Below are 13885 nucleotides of genomic sequence, written 5' to 3' on the forward strand. Positions count from 1 at the left end.
ATTAAAACACAAGGCTCCCCCCCCCCCCCCCCCCCCCCAGCAGGACCCCCAGCGCCCTCTTGCCCCCTGGTTCAATTACGTGTAGGGGGCAGGGGATCGCTGACCCTAGATTACTGCAGAAGATTCAGGGGATTAGAAGAAGAACAGGACTAAGCACAGCAGGAGGAGGAGAAGGAAGGGAGGGAGGGAAGGAGAGAGGGCTGATGCTGCAGGGAGATAGCAAGAAAAAAAACCAAAAAAAAAAAAACACACATTCTCAGACCACAGCAGGAGAGCAGTGCTGCAAGGGTTAAGCTGAATGCAAGTGTTGAGCAGGAAGGAGAGTGCAAGGAAAAGCTGAGTGTCACATGCTCACCTGAATGGGGAGGAGTGAGGGAGAGGTGGATCTTTTTTTTTTTTTTTTTTGCAAGGGAAAAAAAATTCCCAACAAACAAATAACACAAGCCTTTTATTTGCAAACAGGCTTGTAGGCTGTGGTATGCAGGAAGGGACTGGCCTGAGCTCCCCAGCCCTCCCTTATGACTACTGAAGCAAGGAAGCTGCAAGCCACTTTGCTGAAGGCTCCCAGGACATGTCTGCAAGCTGCTAGAGACTTAGTAGTGGTGTCCTTCCCTATGCCCGGTGCTGCTGCTTCCTGCATGCTGGCAGAGGGGGAAGCAGGAAATTGCCAGCCCAAGTGACATGAAGGAGGCAAAAGTTTGGGGAGGTCCTGTGTCCTGGAAGTAGGATCCCTTTGCCTGGAGCTGCTCTTTTAGCAACCAGTCTGATTGATCACACTGGGGGAATACGACTGGATCGAAGCTGTTGCATGGGGATTTGCTGACTACTGTCCTGCCATGGGAGGCTGCATGGGAAGACCGAGGGCTGACAACCAGAGATCCCAGTCCAGGGCCTCCACAAACACTCGCAAGAGAGCAGGTAATGTAGGATTTCACCATGTGACTGCAATGCATGCCAACCTCCACTGGGTGGCGGTGTGTTTAGTGGGCAGAGTGTTTTTATTTATTTACCCCCAGAGTTTGTTACATTGTATCCAGAACTTATTGTGTTTGTAGGAAACATTGAGCAGGAAATTGCAACATGGTTTCATCTCTGTGATAATTGGGGTTTGGGGCTGTGCAGCTTTTATAGTTCTCTCCTTTAGATCAATAATCTGATTATCAGATATGTCTGCCCATTAAGGTCATTGTAAAAACCCCAGCAGCAGAAGAATTCATCGGATCGCATTGGTCGGTACTGTTTTTATAGCCGTCAAGATCTACTTTGGCTGTTGAAGCTCTGCTATTGCTCTCTGGAATCAGCCATTGTCTATGTAGAGGCCTTAATGGGGATTAGAGACAGACCTTTTCACCTGTGGGCCCTGCATTCATGCCTAGGAATTGGGCGTCATGCACGCGACCGTATTCTGCATCCATGTCCAAATCGCATTTTGTATGGATTGCACACGGACCCATGCATTTTTGTGGGTCAGCCAAAATATAAAAAAAACTACGGATATCATCCGTGTCCTATCCGTATGTTCATTCAGCAAACTATAGACCAGGGATGCCCACCTTGCGGCCCTCTAGCTGTAGCAAAACTACAACTCCCAGCATGCCCGGACAGCTACAGCTATCAGGGCATGTGTAGTTTTGGGCAGCCCTGCTATAGACCAAATCCTATGTCTGTCTTGCAGATGAGTAGGCCTTTCTATTGAAGGGAGTGAGAAAAAAATGTGGATTGCACACGGAAGGTGTCCGTAGTTTGCTGAGCGCACTAAGGACACGGTCGCGGGCATGAAGCCTTGTTCTGAAATCCTCAAACTATTTGGGGCCTGTTCACATCATGTTTTAAGCTTCCGTTTGAGATATATATCCCAGGAAAAACTCCCCGCATCATACACCCCTGATGGAAAGCTACAAAGTATCTCACTCCATCGGTGTATATATGGGGACACGTCTCCCCTAGGCTCACATTGTCGGTGTAGTCTAATCTGCCATACCACGTTAAAAGGTATGCCCGTGGAGCCCAAAAAAGGGTGGTGTATGATGTCCTATGGGGCGATGTGAACAGGCCCTTATGTGTTTGCGTTCACATCTTGCTTTTGTGCGCAATGGAGGTACACGGCGGCAATGTTCTCTGACTTGGGCCTCCTGCACGCGAACGTGTGCTTCCCGTTGCCGTATGGCGGACCGCATTTGCAGATCCACAATACACGTGTGCCGTACCGTGGGCATTCCGCATCACGGATGCGGACCCGTTTACTTCAATGGGTCCGCAAATCCAGAGATGCGGGACGGAACCACTACGGAGTGCTTCCGTGGGGGTTTCGTCTCGTACTTCATTTCCGCAAAAAGATAGAACCTGTCCTATCTTTTTGCGGAACGGCCGGATCGCGGACCCATTAAAGTGAATGGGTCCGTGATCAGCTGCTCCATGGTCGGTGTTCGTGCATTGCGGCCCGCAGCACGGCCACGGGGCGCACGCGTTCGCGTGCAGGAGGCCTTATACTCCCCCTCTGTATCCTATGGGGAATGTATCCCACTCCAGTATATGCCTCAGCCTTCCCTTGGAGGTAAATGTTGGGAGATCCTCCATGAGATATACCTCCCACATACGCTCATAACGAGAATCTTTATACCTTGGCTTAAGTCTTTTTAGGTCCACAGGTAGTGGAAATGTTTTTTTTTTTTTTTAGTGTGTGTGTCTGGATTAGTGGGCAAAAAAATCACGGGGTATTAGAGTAGCAGCCAAATGGATGAAATGTCGGTGCGTAAACTGACACGTGGTGAGGTTTTTAAATCTGCAAAGTGACCCCTTCCTTCTGCAGGTTTTCCCCCCAGATTTATCTCTACACAATGCATAGCAAACATACAGGATTTTTTTTTTTTATTGTATATGACTGGATGTACCCAAAAGTTGTATTAGTTACATACAGAAGAGTACACATCATGTATGAGATGGGAGGTACAGTGAGAGTCAGGCTTGTATTTGGGGTACAGTATCTCCCTGGTTTAACAAGACGCCCTTGTGTTTCGAGGAAGGCACTGAGGTGCGCGAAACCTGTCTGCCGGGCGCATGTAGCCAAGCTGTGCCAGCACGTGGTGGTCATTGGCCAAATGTTTTTACCACAAATCCTTGGGGTCATTGGCTGCCACAGCTGGGCTAGGCTTGCATCCAATCGGGGCCGTACTCTTGAACTAGGTCATTGATTGGAACCAGGTGACTATCCTTTCCAGTCCACTGACAAACCGAGGCTACCTGTACACAATGGGGGTCATTTACTAAGACCGGCTTTTTATGCCAGTCTTAGATTCGCCTCTGCGCTGTATGTGCCTCGTCATGAATTAGGCGCATCTACGGTATTCGTGCCCCTGGAGAGAAAAAAACACTCCACTGGGAGTATTTTTTTTTTTCCGCCAACGTTTGTCTGGAAATGGGCATAAATGTTAGTGAATTTGCCGGGATCCTGGATCCAGATCGCAGCAGCCCCCACCACTCTCAAGGGGTAAGCACAGTGCAAAAACGCCCATGCAACTAAATATTATCGCACGGGTGTTAAATTTGCAAAAATGGTTTATGCAACATTTATTCGCCAGTAAGTGGCAAGGTGTGTTTAGTAAATGACTCCCAATGCGGCCGGCAGAAGGATCTGCATGCGACTCGCCACAGAATGCAGTGCCTGGGCGCTTTTTTAAAAAAAAAAAAACAGCATGTACATGCGTGGCCTGGCAGTTAGCGGTGAGCGGCCGGCGGATCTTTGTGCTGGGTCGCATTGTGTAGGAGTAGCCTCAGATGACGAGACAGAGCCTTGTAGGCAAATTTGACTCCTACCTTTTAACTGGCCACACAGTCCATGGCTTGCTTGCCCAAGGATGGTGTCTGGGCTTGGAGCGGACATGGGTAAGTATGCTCTACACCTGTCAACCCAAGGGGGGTCCGCTGTGACTATTGGCCCATGTATATCTTGATCTGGCTCTGCATTGGGTTGTGTAAGATCAGTATGTCGGAGAAGGAAATGTCCATGTCTCAGATGTTTCGCTAAGAAATGGGAAATGCAACGTTCTGGACTTCTTGAGATTTGGTAGTTATGTGCCTGTCTGAACCCAAGCAAATATTTCGGTGGCTTCCAGTTGGGACCTAATATAGGTTAGGCTACTTTCACACTTGCGTTTCTATTTTCCGGTATTGAGATCCGTCATAGGGTCTCAATACCGGAGAAAAACGCTTCCGTTTTGTCCCTATTCATTGTCAATGGGGACAAAACGTAACTGAACGGAAGGCTCCAAAATGCGTTCCTCTCCATTTTGGTTGCGTTCCCATACCGGAGAGCAAACCGCAGCAAGCTGGAAGTTGTTGGTGAGAAACATTTATGCCGCCAGAAGTGTTACGTGGCACCCATTGAAATCAAGGGATAGTCTGTAAAATGCACAGATGAGGTTGGTCTTCCACTTTGGTAACTAGAGCGGTTGTCCACTGTGCCCCCATTACATCTGGAGGTCCTATCAGGGCGACATGCAACTTTAGTTTGCGACATGAAGATTGCCTTCTAAATTTAACTTTACCCACATAGACCTCATTTTAACTACTTGCATTCCCCACATAATAACAATTCTGGAGCATCATCTTTTCTTATAACTCTCTATTTTCAGTGTTGTGTTTTTTTTTTTTTTGTTTTTTTATATTCCCCCCTGTTATTCCTGTTAGAAATTTTGAATGACTTGCCAGCAGTCTGCAATAGAGGTTCAGATGGGTGTTACCAAGTGAAGGTGTGTTCCTGCACAGTCTGCCAGTGCCGTGGTAACTCCCATCTGTACCATTATTTTAGACTGCTGGTAATTCAGTCGTGAACTTCTAGTAGGAATGATGATGGAATTGCACAGCATAGTCATAAGCATAAATGCTCCAGAATTGTTATTACAGGGGGGATGCGGACATGTCAGGAGAGGTGACGGGTCCTCTTTAAGACTCGCACGAGTGAGCGCTTTTCGATCCGGCAGGTATGTTTGCCAGGTTGTGGCCAGATCTCCGTCAGTGGGGGTAGCTTCCAGCAAGCTGTATCCAGACATCTCCGGCACGAACAGCCTGCCAGAGATGTGAAACTAGCTTAAAGGGCATCGGCAGATTTATACCCATGACGCCGGCTGACCTGTATACTTTCACACTCGCCTTTTGGGCGGATCCATCATGGATCTGCAAAAACATCCGTTACAATAATACGAACGGCTCCGTTTGTATTATCTGTTACTTAGCCAGGACGGATCATCCGTCATGAACTCTGTTGAAAGTCAACGGGAGACGGATCCGTTTGCTATTGTGCCAGGACGGATCCGCTTGGCTCCGCTTCGTCAGACGGACAGCAAAACGCTGCAGGCGGCCTCCAGAGCGGAATGGAGACTGAACGGAGGCAAACTGAGGTATTCTGAGCGGATCCTTTTCCATTCAGAATGCATTAGGGCAAAACTGATCCGTTTTGGACCGCGTGTGAGAGCCCTGAACGGATCTCTCAAACGGAAAGCCAAAACGCCAGTGTGAAAGTAGCTGTGCGCTCGGCAGCTGAAGGCATCTGTGTTGGTCCCATGTTCATATGTGTCCGCATTGCTGAGAGAAATGATGTTTTAATATATGCAAGTGAGTCTCTGGGAGCAACGGGGGCGTTACCGTTACACCTAGAGGCTCTGCTCTCTCTGCAACTGGCGCACCCTCTGCACTTTGACAGGGCCGGGCAGTGTAAATGGCAGTAACATGTATTCATAGACCACCCCCGTCCATATGCGCAGCATGGATAGTGATTTGTGGATACATATGAAGCCGGTTGTGGCTTTCCCAGCCGTAGTTGGTGGGTAGGGGGGCTTGGTTACTACTTTCCATTTTTGTATAGCCGGTAGAGGTTTGGGTTTTGTTTTGTGGCATAAGCCCCAAATTTTGCACTTTGCGGAAGACAGAGCCCCTGATTTATCAAGGCCGACTTGTGCTACACTGGACTTGATACGGCCCGCGCTGCCTCCTTCAGGTCTCCATGCGCCGGTATGAAATCTACGGCATAAATAATGAAGAATTTACCTGCGGCCGATGCGCTCACCACACCTCATTTTCGTAGACTCGGCGAGGGCTGCGTAAAATGCTGATTGCAACTAGAAAAGTGCTTTACCAAAGAGAGACGTAAGGGGAGTAATACATTCCCACCCCCCCCCCCCTAATCTTCTGCCTGCTAGTATTTCTATAAGGCTAGACCCACATAACCTGCATGCACCGCACTATAACCTGTATGACCGCTCTGGGGTGTGTATGACGTCCGCGAGCCTTTGAGTTCAGCTCCAGCGGCAGTTTCGGGCGAGATTTGTATGTTTCTATTATTTCATGTAGATGCGCAGAATTTGCATGTCCTCCCTTGCAGACCTTTAACCAGCACAGTGTAGATCAGGCATCCTCAAACTGCGGCCCTCCAGCTGTTGCAAAACTACAACTCCCAGCATGTCCGAACAGCCTACAGCAGGGCATTGTGGGAGTTGTAGTTTTACAACAGCTGGAGGGCCGCAGTTTGAGGATGCCTGGTGTAGAATGGTCGGCTCAAGGGATGCGCCATTTCTCTGCTCTTATTATACGTCGTCTCTTCCTATTACTGCTCTCCAGCCAGTAAACAAACTGTAGACTTTGTCTCGGACGCATTCTCCTTCGGTTCATGTGATTTCGCCCTCTCTCCTTCGAGTTCCTCCTCACGAATGCCATATCTTCAGCCTGTCACGCCCGGTGTTGTGTCCTGGGTCTCTTAGCAACCGCATGAGGATTTGTTGTGGATCTCTCTGAGTTTACTAGAAGTCAAAGGGGCAGATTTATGAACACCTCCTAAGGCCTGCTGAATGAAGATAGAAGGTTCTTCCATCCTCATTCAGCAGGACCTGCGCTGACGTCACTGCGCTCGCCACGTGGTGAGCGGACGTCGGCGCGGGTCCTGCAAGAAGACGATAACGGCTGCTCGATCAAGAGGATGAGTCGAGTCGCGCGGAAAACTCGCCCGTGTGAAAGGGGCCCTTACTCTCCCTCCTCCCATGATTCCTATAAGAAATGACAATCGGACATCATACAGTACATGACAATCTCTTTCTAACAAAACTAGAATCGGCCCTGTACCTCACACCTTCAGCTTGGCAACTCAGGGGGAGCGTCCTCTCTGCTGTAGCTCTTTCCTTGTAACATGTGGCTGGCGGCTGTTGAAGATTTAAACTGAGCGTGTGCGACCACCTCGGTGAGGTGGACAAGAAGTAAGGTAAAGAACAAACAGCAGGTGGCGCTATACAGAGGCATTTTATTCAATGGCTATACAAAATTTTCAATTACATGCAATTACAAAAGTATTCAGATCCAGGTGCTGGCTTAAAAAATGTAGAATATTTGGTGGCACAACCCCTTTCAGGTTAAATTTTCTCTTCAAGTAAAAGCTGACCTTCAGTACTAAGCAGATGGCCTCCTTACCTATAGGCCCTATAGCAGCGGCTAGCCCTTCTACCGCGGTCGCTTTATCTCGCCTCTGTTTGCCGTTAGCGATGACCTACCTGGATCGTGGTCTCTCCACCCTGTTGTTCTTTTAAGAATCAGCACATCAGTAAAATCATAGATCCGTGCCGCCCGGCGTCATCGTATATCGGTTATAAATACAATGTACACTGTCATCAATAGCTAATGGGCGCAAGAAACATAAATGTCTTCTCAATCAATAGTCCAGAGAGCAGAAAGATCGTAAAACGATTGAGTCGTAGCTAGGCATCTGTAATGTGGCGCCTCCGGAGAGCTGGGAGGTCAGAGGAGATGTAGTAGACTGAAAAGCATGGTGCTATGTACTAAGGCTACTGTCGCACCTGCGTTTGGTGCGGATCCGTCTTGTATCTGCACAGACGGATCCGCACCGATAATGCAAACGCTTGTATCCATTCAGAACGGATCCGTTTCCATTATTCTTTAAAAAAAAAAAAAAAAAAAGTCTAAGTCAAAACTGATCCTTCTTGACTTGCATTGTAAATCAGGACGGATCCGTTTTGGCTCCGCATCGTCAGGCGGATGCCAAAACGCTGCAAGCTGCGTTTTTAGTGTCCGCCTCAAAAGCGGAACGGAGACCAAAGACGATCCCTATCCGTTCAGAATGCATTGGGGCTGAAGTGATCCGTTTTGGGCCGCTTGTGAGAGCCCTGAAACGGATCTCACAAGCCGACCCAGAAACGCCAGTGTGAAAGTAGCCTAAACTATTGGCCAAGTCGTCCCGGATTTTTGGAAAATTTCATGCAAAGGGTAAAAAGCCTTGGGCCTGCGATTGCTGCAGTCAGTCACTTGCCTCAGTAGTCACGCTTGCACATATGGCGCATGACCGCGGGGTTGGCTGCAGTGGTCATGGCAATCATGTATGTGACATCGTGGCAGGTACCAACGGACTGGTGTTGCCGGAGTGGAGAAGGATATTTCTGGAAACGTTCACCGCTATCCGGTATAACTGACCGCCAATAAACCATTGGCCATATTGTTCAGGGGGCGATAGGTGAGCGCCGAATGGATGTTCCGACCTGCCGAAATCACCGGGTGCAGATCTGGACGATAGTGGGCCGCCCGTCGGCTTGTCAATGTATGGGAGTCCATTTTATTTTTTATATTCTGGACTGGCTGTAACAGAAAATGCGCTTGACTAGGCGCTGTTCACACCTCACTGGTGCCTGAGATATACAGGATGGGTGATAAGTATCTAATCTAAGGTCCTTGGAGTAAATGGAGTGTCTGTAGTAGCACTGTCCTGGGACTCTCTCATAGGGACTGTCGCCTATCATTATTTTTTATCTGCCAGTTAAAACCAGATGGTCGCGCACACTTTATTTTTTTTATTTTTTTTATTTTTTATTTTTTTTTTATTTTTTTTTTTCTCCCCAATCTGTTTTTATTCTCTGATTTCGTAGTTTTTTTTTTTTTTTTTTTTTTTTTTTTCCCTGAATATTATCAGGGGGGTGGCCATCTTGCCTGAGCTGTTTTTTAACAGCATTTACACAATATAAAAAAAAAAAATGCTTTATGGCAGCCCCATGCGCTATAGACACCATGGACAGGAGGGGACCCTATTGACTTCTATGGGAGAGTTTTCTAGGCATGCTCTGTGACCTGGGCAGAGGTAGTGAGGGAAATGCTGTGATATCACCTATTGTGAATGGTGGACCATATCTAATATCTATCCTTTATCTATCTATCTATCTATCCTATATCTATCATTGTAATCCTGCTTGTGATGATAATGAGATGACTGCTGACAAGTGGTTTGTGCAGACCAAGAAGTGATGTCTATTACTATGCTTAAAGGCGGGTTTACACAGGTTGATGGAACAGTCAGTTGTCAGGAAGGAAGCGTTCCCTCCCGACAGTCGGCTGGTCGCTCAGTGAAGGAGACACATTTACATGCAGCGATCTCCTTCACGGTATGAGGACGAATGATCGCTATTCCCCATACAGAATCATGGTTTCTGGCCAGCAGATTGCTGTTCAGACCGCACGATCTGCTGCCCAGGAACGATGATTGGACCGCCTGCACGAATGACAGGATCACTCGATGAATGTGCGTTTCGCTCATTCATAGGGTGATCGGCAGCACATTTAGATGGCCAGATTACAGGGAATGAGCGTTCACAGGAACGGTCGTTCACGATAATCTGTCCGATTATTGGTACGTGTAAATCTACCTTAAGACTGTATTAGACTGGCGAATGCTTGCTAACGAGCATTCGTAGTAACGCTTGTTAGCGAGGGTCTGGCAGTGTAATGCCTCATTCACTCGTCAGGTTTTTTTTCCCCATCAATAATTTTGAGCCGAAACCTCTAAACACAGAACAGGAGGAGATCTTCCCTTATACCTTATATCTGTGGAGGCTCCAATCCTGGTTTTGGCTCGGAATCACGGCCGTGTGCATGAGGCCTAACACTGCTGCCGATTACCGGATGGAGCAGCAAACGTTTGCTCGTTCATCATGCAAATTAAGTCTTTAAACAGGTTTAAAAATCATTGTTTGCGAGCGGCAGATCGTTATGTCTAATCACAATCTGCTGCCGGCAAACAATGGTTCAGGGAAGATCAGTGGCATAACGATCGCTCCTCCCCATACCGTGGAGGAGATTGCTGCATGTAATAGCGGTGCTCTCCTTCGCTGCCGGGAAGGAAGTCTTCCCTCCCAACAATCGCCTGGCTGTCTAATGCAGCCATTAGGGTTATAATGACATCACCAGAAATTCTTTAAATATGTTTTTAAACAATAGGTCGTTTTCTGATGACACATTCCCTTTAACGGAAGCAGCGTTTTGTAAGTCGATTATATGAAGTCTGGAAAGTGACAACCTTTGGGCCAGACAAGTGGTTTTGCAGCTGTCTTCTTACATTCCACGTAACGGGCAATAACCTGTTTCCTCTACATCTGTACAGCGCGATGCAGCTGCTCCCCGAATGGACAGAGCGTTCTCCTCCTCCCCCCCCCCCCCCCAAAGAAATGTAAAGCCTCTGATCTCCTCTGTATTCCAGAACTTACACTCTACAATGCATTAAATATTTTAGAACATTGTAGATCTTTGAAGAATGGACATATTTTCTACTGGTTCTGCGTTCCTTCGGCTGACAGCGCTCTCGCCCGACTGTCTCATACGCATTAGAGCTTGCGTGTGATCTGACCAGGGCTGTGGAGTCTGAGTCGGAGGCAATTTTGGGTACCTGGAGTCTGAGTCGGCAAAAAATTAACCGACTCCTACTAGATTTAAATTGGAATAAAAAAATAAAAAAAGCAAGTTTAAATGTCCCAATTCACAAAAAGTTAGAATTAATTACCGTATTTTTCGCCCTATAAGACGCACCTAGGTTTTTGAGGAGGAAAATAAGAAAAAAAATATTTTGAACCAAAAGGTGTGCTTTTGGTGGGTGTTGAACTAATGGTGGTCTGTGGATGGCACTGTTATGGGGGATCATTGTGGGGGCATCTGTGGATGGCACATATATAGCATCTTATCTTATGTGTCATCCACAGTTCCCCCCCATAACAGTGTCCCTGTGTAGTGAATGGGGGCCGGCATCTGTTTCTGTAATGGCAGCGGGGCCCGGTGCCTGCTTCATTCATAAAGTGGGCGGAGAAGGCGCGTGACGTAGTGAGCTACGCTACGAGCGCCCACCCGGCCTCCTGACTGCCAAGAAGTTAGTAGTAAGTAGTACAGCGCTAGATTTAAGAGGATTGAAATACTTTAACAATACCCACAAGTTAGATATGATTACCGTATACTACAGTGAGCGGGGCCCGGTGTAGTAGAATACAGTGACTGCACCGGGCCCCGCTGCCATTACAGAAACAGATGCCGGCCCCCAGCCCCTCCTCCCTCTCAGCCTATTCACCGGACGGTCGCAGCATTCGCCCCCCATAAGACGCACTACTATTTTTTCCCCCCCACTTTTGCGAAAAATACGGTACCTCTCTACTGTAAGAATAAAGGCCAATGCATGCAGCGCGTCACGTTACCGCAAAACGAACACGTTAAGTGACCGTGAAGAAGCTTTTCATATGCTTCACTATATGGCACGCAACGCACAGTTAAGGAGCGGCAATACTTATACTTTCCATTGTGTTGTGTTCCGCTGTTACAGGGAGCGCAACGCCCATGGTTAACCTAGCCTCTCACTGAAAACTGATTAAGTAAATATGTTTTTTGCAGGACTAGAGACACTTGTAGAAGTGAAGGGAATGGATGGTCAATAGCTCAAGACTGAAGCTGTAAACCATTGGAAAAACTGCTGTCATTCAGCTAAGGCTATAAAAACCTGTAAACTCAGATTGTTAGCTTAAACTTTAAATATGACTATGGGATTCTACTAGGGAAATCCTGTTTTACAATAAAGGCCCCGTCCTGGATCCCCCCACTGCCCTATCTTCAGCAGAAGATCAGCACACAAAGGAGAAGGCAGCGGCTCCTAGCCAGTAGTTCTGTGGTAATGACGTTCGCATATTAAATACAAAGAAGTCGGAGTCTCGGAGTTGGAGCATTTATCTACCGACTCCACAGCCCTGGATCTGACTGCGTAAAGGCTCATTCACACAACCGTATGTATTTTGCGGTCAGCAAAAAAATACGGATGTACGTTCTGTATTTTGCTGAACGGAACAGCTGGCCCCTAATAGAACAGTCCTATCCTTGTCCGTAATGCGGACAATAATAGGACATGTTCTATTTTTATTTATTTTTTTTGCAGAACGGACATACGGAAACGGAATGCACACTGAATAATTTCCGTATTTTTATTTTTTTTTATTATTATTTTTTTTTTTTGCGGACCCTAAGAAATGAATGGTTCCACATACGGTCCGCAAAAAAAATAAATGGAATGGACACAGAAAGAAAATATGTTTGTGTGCATGAGTCCTAAAGGGGGAGTAAGCAGCTGATCTCCCCAAAAGGATGGGGCATGTTGAATTTCATGTCCAATGTTCCTTTCTGCTGAGGTTTTTTTTTTTACTAATGATTTTTATTCTCCATACAATGGGCTGTTCTGTTCCTCCCTTTTTGCTACTAGAAGTTTCTTAAATAATCTGCAGCTGGGGGTGGGGGTGTCCCTGCACAGTCTGACACTATCCAGTCAATGCTTCCATAAGCAGAGAACCCCCCCCCCCAAACTGGTAGCACCTAGCTGTACAATTATTTATACACTTCAACTAGGAATAATAGAGGAATTGCACAAAAGAGTTAGGCTGGGTTCACACGAGCGGATGCCGTGCGTGGCACCTGCTCCGTGAATGAGAGCCAAGACCCGATGCAGACTGCAGAGGCACGGAGCATTAACATGACTGATAACGCTCCGTGCCTCTCCGTGATCTCTTTACTACAAAATCACGGTGACAACTTTATCTCGCTGTGATTTCGTAGTAAAGAGATCACGGAGAGGCACGGAGCATTATCAGTCATGTTAATGCTCCGTGCTTCTGCAGTCTGCATCGGGTCTTGGCTGTCATTCACGGAGCGGATGTCACGCACGGCATCCGCTCGTGTGAACCCAGCCTTAGATGAAAAGATTTTCCAGAAATGGGATTTGTCAGGGTAATAATTTTTTTTTACCAAAACAGGCATTTCAGGAGAGGTGACGGGGTCTTCTGACTATATAAATGAGAAGTTCTACAACTTTAATTGGGTTGTCCAAGATTTTGATATCAATGGCTTCTCCTCAGGATAGGTCACCGGTATCTGGTTGGTGGAGGTCCGTGGATAGAGACAGTGGTCCCCCGGTGAGCGCTGCAGCCTCTTCCTAGGACATGTGACGACACGTTCACCGGTCACGTGGCCTAGGCGGAGCTCAGTCCCATTCAAGTGAATGAGGCTGAGCGCTGTGCTTAGTAAGCTGCTAGAAGCCGGCTGCGCGCCCCTCAAAAAGCTGATCGGGGGGGGGGGGGGGGGGGGGGTGCCAGTTGTTGAACTCCCACCAATCTGATATTGATGACCTATCATAGATTGTAAGCTCTTGCGCGCAGGGCCCTGGCTCCTAGTGTTTCAGTTGTATATTAGCCAGTTACTTTTGTTTTGTACATGAACCCTATGAATTTGTAAAGCGCTGTGGAATATGGTGGTGCGATATAAATATTATCATCATCATCCTGAGATGAGCGAAATTCCACTTATGAAATTCGTTCACACTTATTGTGTTATGGATTTCGTTACCACGGACCATAACGCAATTCTATAACAGAATGCCTTTAGAGGCATTCCGTTATTCATTCCGTCATAATAGAAGTCTATGGGCTGAAAAACGGATCCGTCCCGTTTCCGTTATGCAGGGGAATCCTCTCCTGATCCTGAGTCCTCTCCTGCATAACGGAAACGGGACAAATCCGTTTTGAAGCCCATAGACTTCTATTATGACGGA

General features: G+C 47.4%; 1 protein-coding gene across 1 annotated transcript in view; it reads left to right on the forward strand.

The window, feature by feature from the left end:
* The first annotated feature begins 406 nt into the window (after positions 1 to 406).
* The window catches only part of UBTD1 (ubiquitin domain containing 1), a 53070-nt gene continuing 39591 nt past the window's right edge, over positions 407 to 13885 (forward strand). Inside the window, exon 1 of the mRNA XM_040437243.1 lies at positions 407 to 918. Within this exon, the coding sequence (XP_040293177.1) occupies positions 837 to 918 (82 nt within the window). The 5' untranslated portion in view covers positions 407 to 836. The remainder of the gene's footprint in view (positions 919 to 13885) is intronic.

The sequence above is a fragment of the Bufo bufo genome, chromosome 6 (genome assembly GCF_905171765.1).
Source record: "Bufo bufo chromosome 6, aBufBuf1.1, whole genome shotgun sequence".
Classification (NCBI taxonomy): Eukaryota; Metazoa; Chordata; class Amphibia; order Anura; family Bufonidae; genus Bufo; species Bufo bufo.